The sequence below is a fragment of the Eumetopias jubatus genome, unplaced genomic scaffold (assembly GCF_037043125.1).
Source record: "Eumetopias jubatus isolate StellerSeaLion01/CBP00866 unplaced genomic scaffold, mEumJub1_p1.0 scaffold_4, whole genome shotgun sequence".
NCBI lineage: Eukaryota > Metazoa > Chordata > Mammalia > Carnivora > Otariidae > Eumetopias > Eumetopias jubatus.
Window position 1 is genome coordinate 52,311,046 of NW_028274810.1, and position 22,674 is coordinate 52,333,719.

Consider the following 22,674-nt stretch of genomic DNA (forward strand, 5'->3'; position numbering starts at 1 on the left):
ATTTTCAATGAACATACCTGTCTGAACTAATTTCTCCCCTCAAACCAATTCCATCACCATTTCTTTGTTATCATCACCTGCCTAGTAATTTAGACACTAAATAAGAGATTCTCACAGTTATGGGGATAGAAGCCAGGAAGGAGTTAGAGGCCCTCCTCCAGGTGGGGAAGACAGGGGAACTGTGCTCACCATTTCTCTTCCTCCATACAAAACTAAGTCTCTTCTTTCCCCTGAGGAATACTGGAGCATAAAAAAGATTAAGAAAATCTTGGTGGTAAAACTAGCAAACTGACTACAGTAATAATAATTCAGGGGATGAACTGCTATTATTAAGCACTAGGAATTCAGAAGCCTGGGTCCCACTCTTAATTGTGCCACAGCCTAAATGCACAACCTAGGACAAACTGCATTAACTCTGCTCAGTTTCATTTTCCCTAAGATAGAAAGATTTACACTTCTTCTAGTTCAATTTCCTTTGAGATCTAACTTCTTTACTATTATGATTTGCTCAAAAGACATACTACTAAGGAATACTTAGCTAAAGGGATGGGATATGTTTAACAGCCTCTTCTAAATTTTTTTTTTAATCTAGGACTTTTGGAAAAAAATTATCTCAATTTGCAAAAAGCTTTCTGGGAGGTGCTACTTTATGAATTTCCTATCTACACAAACATAATTTTAAGTCATTCTTATAAGCCATAGAATAAGTCAAACAGAATGGGTCCCAAGTGATGACTGGTACCTGAACAGCTTAATCACTGCAATGAATTTTGAAAACATTTGCAAATAAACACTGAAATATACAGGGACTCAAGTTAGCACCAAGCAAGAAATTTCTATATAGATGATTATTTTTCTACTTTTACTAATCAGTTACTTGCTTCAATGGCAGTGTTTTATTTCTGATTTGAGAAACTGATGAGTCTTCAGTTCAAAAATTCTCTAAAAGTAATCCACTTCTATATTTCCTCCAGCTAACCTTTCCTACCTTATCAAGCACTTTATTACTCCTTCTGAATTAAACTTTATGTTAGATTCTCATACATTGGTGTTCATCAAGAATAAATATTAAAAAAAAATTCATTACCACTACAGAGAATTATTTAAAGCCTAAATCCATCACAGTGAAACAAGTTTTGTTTACAATTGAAATTAACACTATCAAGAATAGCAGTCAAGATGATCCTATTTCCTTAAAAAATGAAATTCAAATACACTAAAAAACCACTAAGCAAGCAGTCTGTTTTCAAGAGAAATAAATGAACAGATGCAATAGATGCAATTAAACAGATTATGTATATAATTTTTGGAAATGATTAAATACTTAAAACTAATACAGAAAAGCAAGTTCATTAAATTTTCTTTTCTTTATATAACAGCAATATGGCCTAGGTGAAAAGATACGTCTTGCACCATGTTGTGGATTTTTTTTTTTCCTGGAGCAGTCCCTTCTGTGTTTACAAACTCTGAAATAACAAATTGTTCATTCCCAAAGGTCCCTACACCACATTCCTTATAAAACCCAAAGGATCAACGATTTCTTCCTTTCTCATTGCCTTTGTAAAACTGCAACTACCCTGTAATTTCCTTCCTTAAGTGTAACTAGGAGAACCTCCTTTTGGAAGGTTGATAAATATTTCTAAGAGATAATAAGTAATGAGAAATATTACTAAAAACTATTAAGAAAGGGAGTATGTACCATTTCTTTTAATCACATTAAATATGTTGTTAATGTTACCACGATTTGAGGAACCATTAAATACATACTTCCTACTATGGACTGCCTAAGATGATCAGATCAAGTATGAAAAATCAGTATATTCTATTTACATCTAAATCAATTTGTATTCAGGAAGTAAACATTTCTCTGGAAAAACAAGGTCAGGGTCATTCTCCTATGGAAAAAATAACAACAATAAAAACACCCAGAAGTATAATATCTGCATTTTTCTCCAGAGACATACTTCCTCAATAACCTGCTTTCCCCTCAGATTTATCAAATAAATGCATATTGTTGTTCTGCATTTTCTGTTATTTCACCAGTTAGCTTCAACGTTCAAGTCTACTTAACCAAAAGTACAATAGCACATTTATTTTACCACATACTTTATATTGGCATCATGAACAAATCTCCTGAGAGCTCACACAATAGCAAATAAAAGCCCTCTATACACCAAGCATTTCTCCACATAATTTTTAAAAATGATTAGTCTCAAAATCATCCTGATTACTAAAATATTGAGATCAGAAAAATACAAATTTTACTTTTCATTTTTTCACTTGCTTTAGATTTTTTGCAGGACACAGATGAATGAAGAAGGATCCCCCATTCTTCCTCCAAATTCACTAAAAATAAAACCATCTACAAGCAACTGAAGTTATAAAAGACAAATTTTTTTTTTAAGATTTCAGGTCACTAAATAAATGCACTGAAAACAAAGTTCAGGTTTTCTCTTCTTGAAATTGAACCATCCATGTGTTCCTACTTAACATGAGCATTCCATTCTCCAACTGATCCAATTTTTAAGAAAACTAAAACAAACCCTTCAAAATATTAGGAAATGATTAGTGACTCAAAATATTGCTTTTCCTCTCTTACATTAATGCAATCATCTTTAGCTTCTAAAACAAAAAAAAATATTAATATACTTCTACTTACATACTAAGTTTTCAGTGTGCCAGCAGTTAAAATTTATGGGTGAAGTTTCTTAAACTTAAATTTTACTGTATTTGCAAACTCTAAGTTATTTTCCTTCTATAATAGCTTGCCTTAAAATATGACTACAGAACTTAAAGCTCAAACCATTGTGAGCAACACCACCATGGAAGAAACCGTCACTGCTGCTTATCTAATAGGCATTCACTGAAAGGGGAATCCACTGAACACTATTTAACAAAAAGTAGGTAAATTCAGCCACATACGACCCCTTCCCCCTCTTACATATGGAAAAAGAAACACTTAAAATCTTACCAGGACTAAAACTGTTTCAGCCCAGTGGAATGAATCCAGTCACATTTAAGTGAAATACAAACTACTATGTTTTCTCCAATTTATGTGCCTTGAAATACAATTCTTTAACCACAAAGAACAAAAGAAATGAAAATAAACCTAAGATCTAAATTTAGTTTTAAATCAAAAGTAGTAAATGTCTTAAAAAGATTACTGGCAGCAAAGAGTCCTGCTATAGTGAAATCTGCTCCTTTAATAGCAAATACTCCACTACATTAATATAAAGTCAGTTTCTATAAGGAAAGAAGGAGCACCCTAAAAGCAACTGCACAAAAGGCTAACTTTTAAGTCCCTCTACTCAACCAGGACATAAAAAGCGTCGAAATTAATATTTTTCCATAATCTACACGTTTCTGTATCCCAAGGTTTAAAAAGGAGATAATATGGTATTACCAAATAATTCACCACTGACTTCATTTATCAAATAACACAAAAATTGGGGGCTGGATGGTTAAAAAAAAAACAAAACTATTCCTGAATCTGTTTTGGGGTGTCTCCGAGACCATGAAAATGGGAATTCATACAAGGAAATGCCTTAACAATCATTTAGTGAGGCTCTGACTCAAAGTAGATTAAAACCCCAAATACTATCACTTCTTCAACTCTAGGGGGTGAAGAATAACGGAATTCTTCCGAAGGTAAGGGGGAAAAAAGTATTAAAAAAATCGAATGTGTAAAGGTTTAAATCAGAAACAAAAATTTAAATCTCCAGTGGCACAACACTAAGTTCGAAACAATCATTAAGAGTGGTAGTTCGCCACGATTTGAAGCCCAAAAACATAAAACAATTATCACCGAAGAAAGGGGGCTTTGGTAACTCGTTTATTGGGGGGAACTCGTTTTTTTCCCCACAAGGGTAAAAAAAAAATATTAATAAGAGAAAGACAGTAATAGATAGCCTTAACATGAAAGGGGTGGAGGGAATGCCTGGAAAGTGAAGAGAGGGAAAGGTAGAAAGCAACTCTTCTGAAATGTGAAGAGAGAAAAAGAGGTTCTACCCTGAGAAGGAATGGAACTGTTCCAGAGATAGAGGGAGAGTCCCCCAACCTAAACGGCCGGCCTGCGAAAGGCCAGGTTTACTTCTCCACGCTCATCAACACCATCAGGAAAACGAGAGTTAAAGGCCATTCTGCCTTACGTTTTCCCCATTAACACAGACTGGATGTCAGTAGCAAACGGGTGGGGGTGACGCGGAAGGGCGCAACAGCATCTCGGTGAGGGAGGGAAGAAACTTCGCAAGAAGAGGAAGCAGTAGCTCCTCTCTTGGCCCCTAGCACCGGCCGGCGAAGTTGCGCCACCGACGCCCCTGCCCCGCGGGCGCCCACTCCCCCTCACCCCTTTCCGCACGCACTACTACGCAGCACTCGACCCTTCAAACTGCCCCCGAAGTCCTACTACGCCTCCGCTTCCTCCTCCCCACGAACCCATCCCAACTAAGTTCCAGGGAAAGCTCCCGCCCAGAGCGCGGCCTGTTCCGGACAACAGGTGGGCAGTGGCGCCAGCAGGGCTGGGCCTCTCCTAGCCAGGCCCACTCCACTCCTCCCCGGCCAGGGCCCGGGGGCGCCCGGCTCCGGGACGGGGAGGGGGAGCTCGCTCCCTTACCTCCGCCATATTTGCCGTACTGACGGGTCACATCTCCGCGGCGGCCGCAGCTGGGTCACGGCCAGAACCCGGATGTGAGACTCGGCAACGGGACTCCAGCCGCCGCCGCCGTCTCTGCCGCTCCCGCCGCCGCTGCTGCCTCGGCGGGAACGCGCAGGAGCCGCCCGAGCGCGCCCACCACACCCCACTCCGCCCCCTCGCGGCGGCCCGGCTGAGCAGGACTGGAAGGAAAAGGCCGGCGCGCGCGCGCGCGGCAGGAGGGGCGCGCGCGCGCAACCCCGCGGCAGCCTTCCCCGGGAGGAGCGCGGAGGGGGCGGAGTCAAGGTGGGTTTTGAGGGGGGAGGTGGACATCTCAGCGCGGGGCGCCTCCCCTGCGCTAGCGGATCCGCGACTCCAGCTTGGAGAGGGCCCTAAGGGGACCAGAGAGGTCAAGGAAAAGTGCCAAAAAAGCTGCGTCCAGCATTCACATCGCAGGGGAAAAGATACGTTATATTTTACATGTAGGCCTTTTTTGAAGTGCATTTGCTGGAAAACGGATGTTGCTGTGATGCAACAACGGCAACAGCGCAAAGTGGCGCGCTTTGAAAGCGGCTGTCTCTTGACAAGTATTTCTCTTTCTCTCTTTCTCTCTTCCTCTCTCTCTCTCTCGGTTGATTCCTGACAGGAAATGTAAAATCCCACATCCCCAAATCTTAGAGGTCAGAGCAGAGATTAAGAAAAGGGACTGTGAAAAGGTAGTCTGCCATCCTCACATCTCATTTGCTTTTCCCCCACACACTTCCTGAGATGCCAGGAGCAACGTAATTGTGCAACGTTTGAATTTTGCACAACTAGAGAAAATTCCAGAATGCGAAATACTAAAAAGCTGCTATTTGATGGATCTCTGAATTGACTCCATAGAGGGAAAACCTACTTATTTGCAATGCCTGAAATGCCAGCAATTTGAAAGTTTATTTTAAAATATTGGCCTAGAACTACCAATTGGCCTTGATGCCAATGCTAATGACTGCCCAGCCAATGACTGCAAAATAACAAACATGTTTCCCTTCCATTACTAAGGCAGATACTGGTATTGCAAAGGTGATATTAAAACATGCAGTAACATATTTTACTAAACCAGGAGTTTAAAAATCTTAATTTCAAAAAGACCATTTTCCCCCAAAATGTTCAAGGGTTCTTAATGCAATTTCAAAAATGATTACCCAAATCAACCAGTCAAATATAAAAAGTCATTCCTTCCAAATAATGTAATGCCGGCCCTACAATATACTGCATAAATGTGCACATATACAATTTTTCTTTAATACTTAACTTACAATGCAATATGGGCTGTTTTCTTAAATTATTTGTATTCCCTTAAAATTCTAGACTCTATTAAGCAGTTTCCTTTTTCCAAAGATTCAACATTAGTTTGAAATTCTTATGTCCAATAATTTGTGCATGAATAATTTGTGCATTTATAGGTATATGAAGTAGCTGCTAAGTGAAAGGACATTACCTGGTAATTTGACAGGAAAAGAGTCCACAGACAGTCTGTAAACCAATTAAACATAAACATCTGATGCACATTTTCTACTGAAAGAAAAGCAAGGGAAAGAAGAGAAAGGAAAACTTTAAGGTTCCCAAATCTACAAACAATTTTTACCATTAACTGTACTGTACAGTATTTTCATTTTATTTTTTTAGAATACTTATACTATAAAAGTGTTTTTCAGGATTTCTTGGGGGAATAAGTATTTTAGTATAGGTACATAGAGTTACCCTATTGAATTACCTTAGTCCTTTGGACTCAAAAATCATTTTCTGAAAAGTCAGCTTGTGCTTAGTTTTGACTTTGAGGTGCTTGATGGAAAATAGCTGAAGGCAAAGAACAATTGATGTGCATAGACCTGGGGTGGGTAAAGACAGAATAAGGGGCCTAGAGGTAAAAACTCAGGCTTCACAATACCGTGGGGATAAAGGAGGATTTTCCATTTAACTACCAAAGCTAATACATGAAATTTAGCTAGTTCACAAAAAGAAAATTAAAAAGTGTTGTCAAAATGCAAGGTACAGGAATAACTTGCTTGCTTAATCCCATTTACTCTTTGATTCTTCAGGTAAACCTCAACAAAAAATCCCAATTGTGATTAAAAAGCTGGGGATCGTGGTCCCTTAAGCTACTGAATGAATTCTGAAGTTGTCAAGAAAATCAAATCTGGGACATAACTTGAATGTGTATCCCTCTTATTGATAAATGACTTTTAAGTTTATTAATATTGTGTATCATTTTTACTAATTTTAAGTGGCATTATCATTTGGGGGAAAAATTCCCTCTACATTTTTTCCTCCTTTTTTTAATAAATGTGGGCTCAGTGCTTTTTTTTACGTTCAGATATTATGAAAATAAAGAGAAATAGTTCCAATATTGTAAGTCATTAGTAACATATTACTAATGAATTCAGTATGGTTTTATTCCCATTTTATTCTCATGATATACTTGTCTTTCAAAATTTTAGGAGCCACTTTAAGGAAAGCAGTCTTTCTCAAAAACTCTTGCTTACCTGTTCAGTATCAAATATGTAAAAAATTAACTATTCATTAGCCACAGAATCTTAGTGTTAGATGGGTCCTTAGAGGTCTTTTAGTCAATTTCTACCCTGTCTAGGTAGGAATCCCTCATTATGTGTCCCCACTACCAGGCTTTTCTGCCTATGCTAAAACACCTCCAATGACTTACTGTCTGATGAAGAGGCTGCTCTTTTCAGAAAAAGCTGTATGTTTGGAACATTCCCCTTTTTATTAAACCAGAATCTATCTCCTTGTTACTTCCATCCATTTCCCTGAGTTTTTTAGCACTTTGGATTAATTCAACAGATGTCTTCTTTGTATTTAAGTGCAATCATTATTTATACTTGGGTTAACAAAATATAAATCTTTAATGCCTACTGATACTAGAAAACCTAAAAACAAGACATGACAGAGTTAAAGGTATGAGAAAATTCACCAATACCTATAAAATGTTTAAAATCATTACAGTTTATAGTATTTATTAATGTGATCTCCAAAATGTTATTGTTAGAATTGTATAGTAAAATATCTAAAGTTAAACTAAAAAGTGTAGTTAATTCCAATTTTATGTGAGGTTTGTGGCTAATGTCCCAAAACAAAAAAATCACTATACAAAGCCTGAATAAATGCCTCTTGAGCTCCCATTCCCTATCTAAATGCTTCCTTATTTTCAAGCAAACTAACATTAACTTTCACCACATTTAAGCTTCTCAAAACTGCTGTTATATTGGGAAATTATTTTTAAGTAATTTACTAAATACTCCATTAAAAAGTTATTAAACATTTTTATAGAGGCTATAATAAACATACATACACACACACACACACACACACACACACACACACACACCCCTCAGTTATTTTGCTTTTAAGAAAAGCATTTAAGGTCACAATTTTACTTCAACCAGTACCTTAAACTAACCAAAAAGTAAAAGTCTGGTAATTTACATATACCTAAGAAAATATAACCTTTTATTCAGTACCAATACCTGACTCGAATATAAGTACTATATATCTATACTACATAAACAAAATGTTATGCAATTCAGGAACCTCTCAAAATGCTCCAAGAAAATATTTTAACAATTTAGACTCTAGGGCTATTTGAATGAAACAGATTAATGCAGCACATTCGAAACCATAAAAACAAATTCTCTACCCAGCTATTTTCGGAGTCCATGAGCCCCTTTTGAGATTATTTGGTATTTTTATTTCAAAGTGTCAACCTACACATGATGTGCAGGTAAAAATTGATGAATATCTACTAATTTGGTTGAAAATACCTAAATATCAAAAAACTTAAAAAGGATGTTTTTGATAAATTGAGATTTACCTTTACTTTAGTAGGCAAAATGCAGGTTACAAAGCAGTAATGCATTACATTCGGAAGCCCCACATCTATGCAAGAATCAGCATCATCTTTTTGTTAGTTTTGTTTTTATTATTAATGTCACCCCAAAACACTTACATAGCCTTTTGGTTCTTCAAACAGTTTGGTTTTTTCATAATTTTTACATGAAGAGTTTTATCGAGTGGCCCCATTTTATCAGACTATAACAAACTTATTTTTATAGTCCTAATACTGTTGACAGGTTATTTTTATCTCACCCAACTCTGGACATTATTGGCCCATCATCAGTTCTCAAACACTGGAATATACAGAAAGAGTAATGTAATATTTATATTACTTGAGGGAGTTTGGATTTTCCCTCCCTTAATCTCCAAGTGTGCCCCTGCCTACCAGCATCACATCCGTCTTGTCTGCATTGAACCTCAACCAGTTGGTTCTTAACCACGTCCGAAACTCAGCCAGGCACTGGGAGAATCGAGCCACCACACCATCTGGATCAAAGGAAAGAGAGCCTCAGTAGTTACGAGACCAGAGATGATGATACCACAAGCTCACCATGTCTCTAATTCTCAGCCTGTCTCTAATTTTAAAAAAGATGGCCAGGAATTAGGACAAGGATCCCATGACAATTTTAGGAAAACATTAATGAGCCTTGAGACATGCAATTTGAAACCGATGGTAAAATAATAAAAACGACCCAATACATAGGTCGCCTCATTCCATCCATGATTGAAGAAAGAAGTTTCGGTCAACTCCACGTCATCTGGGCAAAGCGGCCTCAGTAGACGGGCCAGTCTTGTAACTGCATAAGCTTTTCTGCAAAATTAAGAGTTTTAGCGTTGGAGGAAGCTTTAGGGCTAACAGGGGCCCAGAGAAGGGTAGTGACTCGCCCAAGGTCACATAGCAAACGGGGACCAGAGATGGGCTCCAAGCCAGAGATCTTTCCACGAAAAGCTGCAAGAACAAGGCCATTTCAAGGAGGGGGAGGCATCTGTCCCCAGAGATCTTCACAAGGACCGGGAGGACCTAGTTCCTTCATATTAATGCCCTCTTCCAGTCTCTCTTCCCTCCCTCACTCCCTCCGAAAAGAGCCGGCTCGCCCAGGACCCCGCTCACCCACGGGGACTGCGGTGCGAGCAGGAGCCTCCGGAGGGCTGGGACCGAACCCAGATCTACAGGGAAAAAGAGGCGGAGCCACAGGGGGATGGTCAGCTTAGCCCCACCCCGACCGGATTCCGGGGCCGAAAGGAGAAAGGTGCGGAAGCGAACTGGGCGAGACTAACTCACACCGCAGCGGATTCCCGGCGCGCCGCGACGCCAGGGAAGATCCGCGCCGCCGCCACCGCCAAAGCAAAAGACCGGGGTGGGAGGGGGTGCGCGGTGGAGGTCGGCTGCGCATGCGCCTTGGGGGATGGCCGGCGCTCTCCGGGAGGGGAAAGCGGGCCGGGCGCGTTCTCTTGCAGCCCCTCCCCGGAAGTTAAGGGTCTTCCGGGCGGTGCTCTACCGTGGGGGAGGGGAAGGAGAGAAAGGGGACTGAGGACACTCTAGGAGCCCCTCATCCCAATCAGGACTAGGAGAGGAGAGATGGTTTATGGAGGCTGCACTTACAGCCGCTGCCGCTGCTGCCGCCGCCACCTTCACTGCTGCCGCCACCGCCTGAAGAAGCCTCATCCATCCGCCTGCAGCCGGGGAGACTCAGAACCTGGGAGGGGCCTGGGGCCCTGGCCGCCCGCCTCCTTTTTCTAGTCGTCGTCCGGAGCTTCCTTTTGCTCCACCAACCCTCTGCCCTCCCCTCCGCCTCCGCCCTCCTCCTCGGTCTCCAGCCGCCAGCCAACCGCGGGGCCGCTTGTTGAGCCCGGGCTCCTCCGTCTCCATGACGCCCGGCAAACATTCCCGAGCCTCAGCCGGAGCCGCTAACGCCGGGGGTTGGGGTACAGGGACGCCAGAAGCAGCTAGGGAAGGGGGTGGCCGATCACTCCAAAGCCTGTCGCCACCATGCCTATCTCTCCAGTAAACAGCCGCAAGCAGCAGAACCTCTGGTTGTAAGTTCCGGCGCTAAAACCTAGTCCCTCCTGGGTCCTGGAGGAAGCCCTTATAGATCCTGTCTCTCTCTGCGTCTGGGTTCAGCCAGCCCTCGAAGCTCTCATGCGGCAATGTCCCCTAACTTGGCCTAGTACAGACTTTTTCAACCCCCAAACTGCTGTGTTTGCTCTACGGGAAAAGATCGGCTTTGTTTAGAGCCGCTCTTCCTCCTTAACGCTCTGGAGTTGTTTTTCCGGTCAGCTGCATCATGCTTGTTGCCCGTTTCAGTCCTCAGGTTCAGTGAGCCACCAGACTGAACTTGACTATGTATGCTCTGTAGTCGAAGTTTATTCTGCCTCCTCATGCCATCGTGGCTTAAAACCCATTACTGCTCGCGACGTTCTGCCGTTTCTGCAACACTTGAACGAGAGGCTGGAGAAGAGCACACAGCTCTGTGGACTTTTTTTGCTTATAACAAATGGTCCCTTAGTAATGCCCAGAAATTGCATTAAAGATTCCTCATTAATCCACTCTCCCACACTTCCAGACCACTTTTGTTCTCTCTTCTCAGACCTTCAACATCTCTCCTCCAATCTCCAGCTGAGCTAATCTTTCTTTAACAGAACTTGAAAATTCTTGGGAGAGAACCATACATTCTTTCTTGAATATGGTTCTCAGCGTCTTTTTTCCGTTCTACCACTCCACAAAATAGTTTTTGTGAAGGTCAGCAGTAGGCGTCCATCGAAATGCAATGGCCATTTCTCAGTTTCTTCTTAACCCTTCCACATCTCGAATTTTGAATCACTTCATTTGGTTTCTGGGACACCACTCCTCCCTAGTTCTCTCCTTGTTTTATAGCTACTTCTTTTCAAAATACTTTGCTGGTACTTTTTCTTCTTTCCCATATCTAAATATTGGAGTGTTGCTGGGGTCAGTTTTTAAACCCCTTTTCTTCACTATTGCCTTATGCCTTTAAAAATCACCTATACGCTGATGATTCACAAGTTTATATCTCTAGCCAGCACCTCTTCCAGAAACCAGACTTTAATAAAATCAACATCTGCACTTAGAAGTCAATAGACATCTCAAAATTCGTATGCAAAACTAAACTAATTTCCCCCTCTTATCTACTCTGCAGTCTTTGTCATTTCAGTAAATGACAATTTCTGCTCTTCCAGTTACCCAGTAAAAAAACCTTGGAGTTTCCCTTGACTTCTCTAATGCCCCACTCCATCAGCAGATTCTGTCATTTCTACCTGCAAAATAAATGGAAACTACTGCTCTAATAGAAGTCCCTGTAACATTACAGTAACCCCCTGGATGGTCTTACTAACACCCTACACATGGTAGTCACTGTGCTTTTCTCAAAACCCTCCAGTTTTTCCCATTTCACTCAGACTAAAATTTCACATCATTACAGAGTCCCACAGGATCTCACCTTGGACTCTTCCCTTTGGCTCATTGTTCCACAACAATATCAGGCACATTATTTTCCCACTTTAAGGCCTACGCATTTGCAGAGTTTTTTGTTTTTGTTTTTTTGTTTTTTTGTATTTGCTGTTCTTTGGAATATGGTACCCCCAGATAGTGTCATGACTCACTTATTTCCTTTAGATGTCATCTTATCAAAAAGTCCTTCTCTAACCACCCCTCATAAAATAATAATACTTCTAATTCCCAGCACTTCCAGTTCCTCAACCTTGGTTTCAGCTTATCCATAAAACTTATCCCTACCCGATGTATAATATACATGTTCATCAGTGCATCTTCACCCAAACTATGGTACTCCATGGGGCATTTTTGTTTTGTTCACTGCTATTGCCTTGAATGAAGAAGGCACTCAATATTTGCTGACTGAACGAATGAATGATGTACTTCAGTGATATTGGTTACTGTGCATCCTGTCTGGTTTTTGTTTTTACTTGTAGATATGGAAATCTCAAAGTAAAATTAAGTTGAATTCCTGAATTCTCTTGCGAATTTCTTAAATAATGACAAATTCCTAAGAGACTACCTATTGAAGAAAGAATCAGGTGGGAGATGGGAAGTAGTATAACCTTCATATTTTGAGATAGCCATGTTATCCAGTTAAAGCAAAATTTCACAGACTTAAATGTTTACAACCATTGATTTGACCTAATATGTTATTTCTCATCTTCCTCCTTTTAAGACTTAATGCTGATCTCAGAAAGGATCCCATAAAACATGTATTTATCAATTTTCCACTTTCTCTAATTTTTCCTGTATTAGATCTTTCCCACTAGCTTAACAATCTCCCCTTGTGGTAAAAACCACCACTCTATTCTACTTAATAGTTCCTCTATTCTACTTATTTACATGTTCATTCATTTCCTTTTGATTCTTTCTTAGAGTTTTCATGTTATCTGTCCACCTTTTTTCCATTAGAGTCCTTACGATATTACTCACAATTATTTTATTTCCCAATCTTGACAATTTCAAAATTTCTGCCAATCTTAGTCTGCTCTAATGCTTGCTTTGTTTCTTCAGACTTCTTTTTTGCCCATTGATATGCTTTGTAATTTTCTGTTGAAAGCTGAACATGTTGCATCAGGTAATATGAACTGAGGTAAATAAGCCCTTAGTGTGAGGTTTTGTGTTTATCTGGCTAGGGATTAGGCTGTGTTTGCTGTAGCAGTAGGTTTATGAGGCTTCAATTTCCTCTAGTGTCCTCGTTTTTGTCTCTTTTTTTAGGTTCCCCTAGAGACTCCGTCATGGAGTCTGAGCTTTGTAGTTCTTCCCATTTCAATCCCCTGTTATTGTACTGGAGACCTGGTGGTGTGGTGGTAAGATGTTGGTAGGAGAAGTGTTCCATAATCCTGTAATTAAGTCTTAGTCTTTTAGTCGGACTTTTACCCTGGGCTGTGACCTTCATAAGTGTTTCTCAGATTTTTTTCCTTGGGTGAAACAAGAGGTCTAGAGGGACTTGGAGTTGTGTATTTCCCTTCCCACATGTTGATGAGGCTCTGCTAAAATAATTTTCCTTGAGAGTAGACCTTTGTTAAGAAAAACCGAACATTCTGGGTATATTTTAGAATGGTCATGCCTATCCCCCTGCTGGAATTATGAGGGCGCTTTTCTTTGATCTTCTTCCTGAGAGCCTGATGAGTGTCATGGTAGGCCTCTATGAGGCTGGGCCCTGGGAGATTTTATCTTTCAAATCAGTTTACACTCAGTCTCCTGCAATTAGTCAATTACCCTTTAAGTTTTCCTACCATTCCCTGGCCCCATTCGGAGTGTCTGTAAGTTGTGATTCTCTGTTTTCTCCTGCTTGTCCAGCTTTTCTGGCTAGTGGTTTGTCTATAAACTGATCTGATGGATCTAAAAAGACGTGTTGATTTTCAGTTTGCTAAGCCTTTTTCTTGTGATAAAAATAAGATTAGTGACTTTTGTGGTCTTTACCTGTTGGACCAGAAACGTCTATGTTCACTCTTTAACCCTTGCAGTCTGTTGTCTCTACTTCTACAGAAACTATTCAAAGGTCAATAATGAGTGACCACAAGGTTTCAAAAGTCAAAAATCATAAGTCAAAAGTCACAAGTCAAAAGTCAATGCCTCTTTTCTGATTTCTTTTACTATCTCCAATTTCTTCCTTTGGCTCTGTTACCTTCTCTTTGTGCCTTTAGGTTTTTATTTGGGGACTCTGTTCATTTATTATCATCTCCATGCAAAAATTCTCAAATCTGAATCTCTAGCTCTCACTTCTGTTCCTTCAAATTTACTTTACTCTTGCATTTTCAACTGCCACCAGATAGCTCCACCAAGATACCACTGATACCTAACATGAACGTGTCTACAATTTAACTTACTTCTAACTTTACTTAGAAGTAAGGACTAATTTAATCATCACCTTAACTTTACAAGATACATACTATTATTAACTTTAATGTACAAACAGATTAATAGCCTGTGAATTATTGGACGAGTTTGAGCATTTAAATTGACTTTTGAGTTTAAGCTTTCTTACTTGTAAAATATGACTATTAAGTATCTTACAAGTTATTTTAAGAATTGAATTAGAAAATATAGGTGGAAGTTCTTTGAAATTTAAGGTTTAAGTGGCATTGTTATGTAAGTCCTATCAGTTCTGTGTCTATCTTTTAAGGGTACTTGAGATATGTTTTATAGACATGGAAATGACTTATGAGGGGAGAAGCTTTTCTAAATACTCATGGATCCATAGGAACAGGAGGCATAGCATGCCACACTATACACAGGAGGCCAGCTGGGAAAGCAGAAGGGCCAGTCAGGAGGTAGAACAAGCTGGAGGAAAACATGGGCAAGCACCTTTATTGTGGTTTCTGTGGGAGGAACAGACAAAGCAGAATAAGCAGGTTTAGAATTGGCTCGTTTGGATAATTTCAAAAGGCTCTGGTCGTAGGAGTATCTAGTTGTCTGGTTCCTGTTCCAGGGGTGATTAGGGCAGGTGGGTAATGGCCCAGAAAGTGAGATCTCTGAGAGAGCCCAATAAAAGGAGTTGGTTAAGGGTTTAGGCTCTGGATTGGTTGATTTGCATACGAAAGGGCGCTGGCAGGTGAGTCCCTTACTATGTTTAGGAATTGATTAGCCTTGGGAGGAGCAGTCCCTCCAGGGTCAGCAAGTTCTTTGATGTCAAAGCATCAAAATGCAAAAAATAAATAAACATGCTGAACAGAGGTATATTTTGTATTTGTTTTATTTCTACATCTGCCACCCCATGTTAAGCCTTGATTACTTCTCATCTGGGACTATTCCCATAGCATCTAATTAATGGTCTTACTTTTAGTATGTTTCTGCATACTAAAATTTTTAGCTAAATTTTTCAGAAGCATGGTTCAGGTCACTTTACTCTTTCGCGGCAAATAAAATTTTGTGCTTCCATTATAATCATGTATGTGTTTTAGCTCTTTTATTAGACTATAAGCTCCTTAGGGTTCATATCTGATTCATATTGTATCCCTGCCAGTGTATAGCACAGGGCCTTATGTACAGGAAGTGTTTTATAAATAACTTGAATGAATGGAAGAAATTTATTTGGTTTACATTGGAATTACCATCTTCCCACTAAAATAAGGGACTAATACAGAAACTTTCACAAGCCACACCTACTTTTCCTCTTGTGATTATTTATTTCATAGTGAGATTTCTGTACGTATAGCATGTTTTTAATGTCATTTGCCCCTATTTTCATGGAAGTGATTATCAGGAGTTCTTTCTATAGATACCAATTGAATGCCTTATATTTTTCAGTTATTGCCCTAGATAATGAAGATACAGGAGTCAAAACAAATTAGGTCCCTGCTTTGGAAAACTCAATAATGTACATACACCTTTACATGACCACTTGTATGATGACTCTGTTTTCAGGTGTAGTGGTTTTCAAAGTGGTTACCTCCTGAAATCTCAAACCTTCTCTAATTTTCCTCTTTTGAAAACATATATTTTCTAATACAGTTAGAGATGTACCATAAATTTCTCACATAATTGGCTACAGGCATGTCTTTCAATTTCTTTCAAAAAATGGTCTGTATTTTCGGATTTCCTACTCTGTCAGACAGAGTGCTAAGAGCTAGAGCTGTAACTGTTGACATGATAAACATGGTTCCTTCCCATAGAACTTACAGTGCGAAGATGTGGGAGAGTTCACTGATAATGCTCTCTCAAGAGATCCCAGTAACTACCTAATTGATAAATGAAACATCATTCACTAATTCATTTCTAATTGGGTCCTATAGAGAGTAAAAAAGGAAGAACTGGTTTATAGTAAATGTGATATTTCATTGTGTATCTATTCACTTTGAGATGTCTTATAGACGTTTAGCTGGAGCCACCCAGTAGGCTGGTAAACACCTGAATATGAAGATTGCATGTTTTGAGATAGATATAATGATTTAGGGATTATTTATTCAACAAATACTCATTAAGCAGCTACTGTATGTTTAGTACTATTGTAGGCATTAGGGATACAGCAGGGAACAAAACAGCCCCAAATCCTTACCCTCATGAAACTTAAATTCTAAGTGGAGGAGAGAAAACTAATTCATAAGATATTTAAGTAAAAGATACATTATGTTTGTTAGTAAGTAAGTCCTAATGAGAAAAATAAAGCAAGGGCTTATGAAATATTTGAGAGGAGTGTTTGACATTTTTAGATAGGGGAATCAGGGAAGGCCACACTAAGAAGGTGGTTTTATGTAAAGACCTGAAGAAAGGATGCTAAACATGTACATTTATTGGGAAGAGCATTTCAGGCAAAGGGGACAGCAAGGGCAAAGGCTACAATAGGAAAATACACCTGGCAATATAAAGGATGCCAGTGTGACAAGAGCAAAGTATACAAGGGAAAGAGTACTGAACATGAAGTCAGAGATCTAACAATGCATGTAGAACTTTTTAGGTCATAGTAAAGACTTAGACTTTTACTATGAATGAGATGGTAAACAAATGGAGGATTTTAAGCAGAGTAGTGATATGATCTAACTTGTGTTTTAAAGGATCATTCTTGGCTGCCATGTGGAGAATAGATTTCAGGGGATTGAGGTTAAGCAAGAAGAGTTAGAAGGCTGCTGCAACAATCCAAGAGAGATAGGATAGTTATTTGTATGAGGATGGTGGCAACAAGGGTTATAACAAAATAGCTGGATTCAGGATATATTTTGAAGTTTTCTCACCCAAGCAACTGAAAGAATAACATTACTTTTAACAAAAGTGGGGGAAGACCGCTAGAAGAGTAGGTTTGCTGGACAAGGTAAGGGTGAGATTGTCAGGAGCTCAGTTTTGGGCATGCTAATTTTGAGTCAGAGATGTCAAGTAGGCAGGTGGGTATATGGGCCTAGGGTTCAGAGGAAAGGTAGAGATAAATATTTGGGAGTCAAATAGATGGTATTTAAATCATGCATTGGATGAGTTCACCTAGTCTATGAGTGTAGACAGAAGATGTGCAAGGATGAACATTGCAGAAAAAGTAGGAAGAAAACCAGATAAGGGAAGTATCCTACAATCCAAGTTAAAAAAAAAAAAAAAAAGCAGCTGGGTAAATTCTGCGGATAAGTAAGATGAGAACATTGGCAATTAATATTGTAGAGGCAACTAGACCTTGGTAAGAATTCTTTTGGTGGAATGATAAGGGCTAAAACTTGACTGGATCAGGTTCAAGAGAGTATATACAGAGGGAAATTAGAAACAATAAGTACAGACAGTTCTTTCAAAGTAGTTGCTATAGTTAAAGGAAAGATGAATGGATGGTAGCTGGAGAGGTAGACAGAATCAAAAGAAATTCTTTAAGATAGGAGAAATAATAGCATGTTTACCTGCTAAAAGGAATAATGCAGTAGAGCAAGAAAAGCATGAGAGAATTACTAGAGCAATGTCCTTGCATAGGCAGAAAGGAATTGAATCTAGTACATGAGTAGAGGAATTGACCTAAGCTGGAATCATAAGTAATTCAACCAGAGTAATGAGAGAGAAATAGAGGATGTAGGTATAGATATAATCAGGTGCATAGTTGTGACAGTAGGAATATTTGAAAGTTACTTGATTAGCTCAGTTTTCTCATTTAATCACCTGAAAATAAAGATGGGAGTAGATGTTGATATTCGAGAAGAGAGAAATATGAAATAGTGACCTTAGAAGGTATAGTAAAAAGTGAACCAAGAAAATACAGTATAATTGCTGGCGCATTAAAGACACTTTAAGTTAATGATCCATAATTTAAAATGAGACCTGGCATCATGGTTAGATGTTTTTTCTCCAGCTTCATTTAGCTGTACAGGTTGAATTAAAATATAGCATATTAATAGAAAATTTGAAGTAGAGTAGGATCAACAGATCAGCAGATGATTGCCATTGAAAAAAATAGTCTATTACTCATGGTTACCAAGAGGAGAGGGTAGGCAATGCCACAGGGGGCTACATGGAGAAGCACTGGGGTCAGTCATCAGGCAGAGGGAAAGGGAAGAACTGTGGGCCTTTCTTTTTCATGGTTTTGGTGGGAAGGTACAGGTGAGGCATGGCAAGCAGGCTTAAGATTGGCTAGTTTGAATAATTTCAGTGGGTTCTGGAACATAGGGGCCATCCTTAATTGTCTGGTACCTGGTTATAGGGTGATGAGGGAAGGTATATAGTGGGCCAGAGTGTGAGGGCCTGACAAGGGAGGCAGTTGGGGATAGACTGGTTTGCATTGGGAAATTGTGCCCCTGGGAGGGGAGGGGGGGTGACAAGGGAGGCAGGAAACCAAGACACATTGACTTGAGCATATCAGTTTGTCCAGAACAAGATATGTTGGGCCTAAACGTGTGTGGCAAATGGTAAGGCATCAAGTTTACAGAAGATAGAAATGTGGTTAATATACAGGTGTAGGCTCAAAGGTAAGAAGTAATTGGAATTGATCAAAGTTTTGGTTTTGCCAGCCAAGTACAGTGAATTTAAAAAAGTAAAAGGATGATGAGAGTGTAAGTAAGGATTATATATAATACAGGCATACCTCATTTTATTGTACTTCTCTTCATGGCACTTTGTTGATACTGTGTTTTTTACAAATTGAAGGTTTGTGGCAACCTTGTGTCCAGCTAGTCTTCCGGCACCATTTTTCAAATAGCGTTTGCTCACTTTGTGGCTCTGTCACATTTTAGTAATTCTTGCAATATTTCAAACGTTTTTATTATTATATTTGTTATAGTGAACTGTGATCAGTGATTATGACTCGCTGAAAGTTCAGATGATGGTTAGCATTTTTTAGCAATGAAGTATTTTTTAATTAGGGTATGTACATTGTATTTTTAGACATAATGTTATTGCATATTTAATAGAGTACAGTATAGTGTAAACACAATTTCATATGCACCGGGAAACCAAAACATTCATTTTACTCACTTTATTGTGATATTTGCTTTATTGTGGTAGCCTGACCTGAACTTGCAGTATCTCAAAGATATGCCTAATCAACTGTGGATTATATTTATTAACCTTAAGCTCAGGAGAGAGAGATTGCATGAGAGGAGTGGGTGAAGCAGTAAAATATGATAGAATCAAGGGCTTGAAGGTGATAATGGAGTTGAAGGGAGTTGAATAGAGCTGTTTGAAATTAGGTATTAAGAGGGTGTAGGGGTGCCTGGGTGGCTCAGTCAAGCGTCCAACTCTTGATTTCAGCTCAGGTCATGATCTCAGGGTTGTGAGATCGAGCCCCACATCAGGCTTTGCACTGATCGTGGAGCCTGCTTAAGATTCTCTCTCTCTCCCTCTTCCTTTGCCCCTTCCTCCCTCCCCCCGCCCCACCTCCCACTTGCATGGGTTCTCTGTCTCTCAAAAAAAAAAAAAAGAGAGAGAGAGAGAGCGTAAGCTATGAGAGAGAGCGTAAGCTATCCAAGAAAATTCATTATAAAAAAAAAAGAGGGCATATAAGCTGAAAAAATAGGAAGTGACAGTTGACCTTGTTAAGGACAAGATCAAATGTATGACCACGGGAATAAGTAGCTGACATAGCAAGGAGGACAAGATTATGTATGTGAGAAAGGTTCAAGTTGCTAAGAAGCCATAGTATTAGAAGGATTACCTTAATGGATATTGAAATACTCAGGAATTATGCCAGAAGTAGTATTCGAGAGAGAGAGAGAGTCATTTAGGATATAAAATCTTCAGGGAAAGGGAGAAAGGAGGTGGTGGTGTTGATGGCAGACTGCCATAAGGAGGTGGAATATAAGTAGTCATTGAAACCATAGGTTTTGTTACTTTACTTAGGGATAGTGTGTGTTGTATGTGTGGAGAGAGAGAGAGAACAAACAAATAACTGAGGTTTGAGCCTAAGTGTAATCTTCAAAGGAGGAAGCTAATAAAGGAAAAATAGAATGGGAGGACTAGTTTTTTAAGAATAGGAGGGTAAAATGTCAAGGAGAGAGAAAATACAAGTTGAAGGTAATGGTAAAAGAGTGATTCAGTTGATGAATTGTGGATTCTGGATTAAATAGAGAAAGAAGAGAAACCTAAGAGATACTAATAGAAAATGGAAGGGTCAGATGGTTAGAGGTCCCAAAGAGGTTGAAGAATAAGAGATGGTGGTGTCACAGAAGAGGGAGGTGTCAACTGTCAGATGCTACAAAGATAAGTACTGAAAAGAGTCCCTTAGATTTGACAAGTTGAAGGACTAGGTGATTTTAATGAAAGTAGTCTCTATGTGGTAGGAGAGGGGAGGTAAAACTAGATTGTAGTGAATTATGGGTCAGATAAGAGGAATAAGGAAGTAGTAGTATTGACTAATATTTAAAGAGTTGAGCTATGAAAGGAAGGGTAGATAAAGTAACACATAGAGGAAGGCATAAAGGAAGGATTTTTAAGTTAAGGGGATGACTGGAGCATAATTATATGCTCCAGGGGAAAAGATAGGAAATAATATGTAGCAGATAGGGAAATATTGATGGACAGAAGTCCCTGAGAAAGTACAACCAACAGGTTTTAGAGCACAGGTAGAAAGATTAGCCTTAGATAGGAATGGCAAGTCTTTTACTGAAAGAAGAAAGAACGATAAATTTAGATGAGTTTGTAGGATATAGAAGAAAAATGTAATGACAATGGAGAAATAATTTAAGGAGTTTTTACCTGATTGATCTTATTTTCTTAGAGATGTTGAAGATAAAGTCATTTAGACATTGAAGGAGGGAGGAGAGAGTAACATACTTTAAAAGAATATAAATTGGAAATACCACATGAATGAAATTCATTTATTTAAACAATACTTTTTTAGTGACCACAGTATACTGGGTACTGTTGTGGGTTCTAGGAATGTAGCAATTAATAAGACAAAAGTTCTTGCCCTGAAGATGCTTACATTCTAGTAAAGGAATGGACAACAGGAACAAAGTGTCAAGTCGTAATAAATGCTATGAAGAAAAATAAAATGTGAAAAGTGGATTGATTGTCATTTAAAAATATTTCATTCTTGTCTGGTCTTTTATGATTTGAAAAGTAAAAGTACCATTTAAAATATTTTCTTTGGGGGTTTGGGGCACCTGGCTGGCTCAGTCAGCAGAGCATGCAACTCTTAATCTCAGGGTCATGAGTTCAAGCCTCATGTTAGGTGTGGAGTCTACTTAAAATAAAAATTTAAAAATAATAAAAGACAAAATGTTTTCTTTGGAAACAGATTTCCTTTTTATAATCTAAAGGAAGATCATCCTTGTTTTATAGAAATCCATAGTATGATCAGAGTACTAGAACAAAGAAATGATAAGGTAGGTTTTTGTGTTTAGGAATTTGCAGAGTGTACAAAAGTAAAATTGTATTTTTTTCCTCCAGGATGCAAACATTTTGATTTTATCTTCTTATTAAGAATTATTATGTAATTGTTCAGGCAGGAACACAATGCTCATGCTTCGTTCTGCCTATTAGCTGTACCGTACACTCACTTATGCTTACTATGTGCCAGGGACTTCCTAACCATAATATACAAATTAATCCATTTATCCTCATAATAATCTATGAATAGGGTACTATTTAATATCCCCATCTTACAGATAAGGAAACTAAGACCTAGAGAAATCAGTGCAGACTTTGGATTGGACTGGCTGGCTTCAAATTTCAACTCTAGGAGGAATATTTCCCTCTTAAGCCTCTGTGATTTTATATAAAATGATATTTATAGCAGCCTCTTAAGGATTGCAAGGAAAAAGTGACAGAATGCATGTAAACATTCTAGAACTCTGTTTACACATGATGAGCTCTCAGGTAGCTATTATTTTTTCTTGTTTATATGTTCAGATTGTTTCCATGTTTCTAAATGAAAGTCTGCTTTTTTATTGTTGGTTAATTTTCCTTCAATCATGGATCCTTTGTATTATGTTTTCTTTTCCTGATATAGGAGCGTTGGCCCACAGCCAAAGAAATCTATTAGCTTTACTAACACAGTAAAAGGAGGTCAAACAAAAGGATATGTTGGTGTAAACCAAAGCAGAATGGCTATGTCAAAAACCTTGACAGTTTTACCTGAGATAAAAACAGAAAAAATGAATATTTCTACCCCAAGGACAGTCATACAGGTAATGTTCTTTAGAATTCTGAGTTTATTTGAAAATGGCACCATAAAGAACTTGACTGAAATGTTAAAGGTAGAAAATATACTGCTTTGAAATAACCAACTCACTTCTAATATCGA

General features: G+C 38.9%; 2 protein-coding genes across 6 annotated transcripts in view; one reads left to right on the plus strand and one right to left on the minus strand.

Annotated features, from left to right (window-relative positions):
• The window catches only part of MIER1 (MIER1 transcriptional regulator), a 61,375-nt gene extending 51,152 nt beyond the window's left edge, over positions 1–10,223 (minus strand). Inside the window, exons 1-2 of one of the 5 annotated variants that reach the window (XM_028102372.2) lie at positions 10,122–10,223; positions 8,904–9,004 (exon numbers count right to left, since the gene is read on the minus strand). In XM_028102372.2, coding sequence (XP_027958173.2) covers positions 8,904–9,004; positions 10,122–10,188 — 168 coding nt within the window. In that variant the 5' untranslated portion in view covers positions 10,189–10,223. Of the gene's footprint in view, positions 1–4,612; positions 4,783–6,110; positions 6,188–8,903; positions 9,005–9,629; positions 9,667–9,800; positions 9,843–10,121 lie in introns of those variants that run through there. The other 4 variants (XM_028102373.2, XM_028102377.2, XM_028102374.2 and 1 more) reach the window with 4 other exon arrangements.
• DNAI4 (dynein axonemal intermediate chain 4) overlaps positions 9,767–22,674 on the plus strand; it is a 97,135-nt gene continuing 84,227 nt past the window's right edge. The window contains 3 exon segments of the mRNA XM_028102371.2: positions 9,767–10,441; positions 10,444–10,555; positions 22,381–22,558. Coding sequence (XP_027958172.2) covers positions 10,387–10,441; positions 10,444–10,555; positions 22,381–22,558 — 345 coding nt within the window. The 5' untranslated portion in view covers positions 9,767–10,386.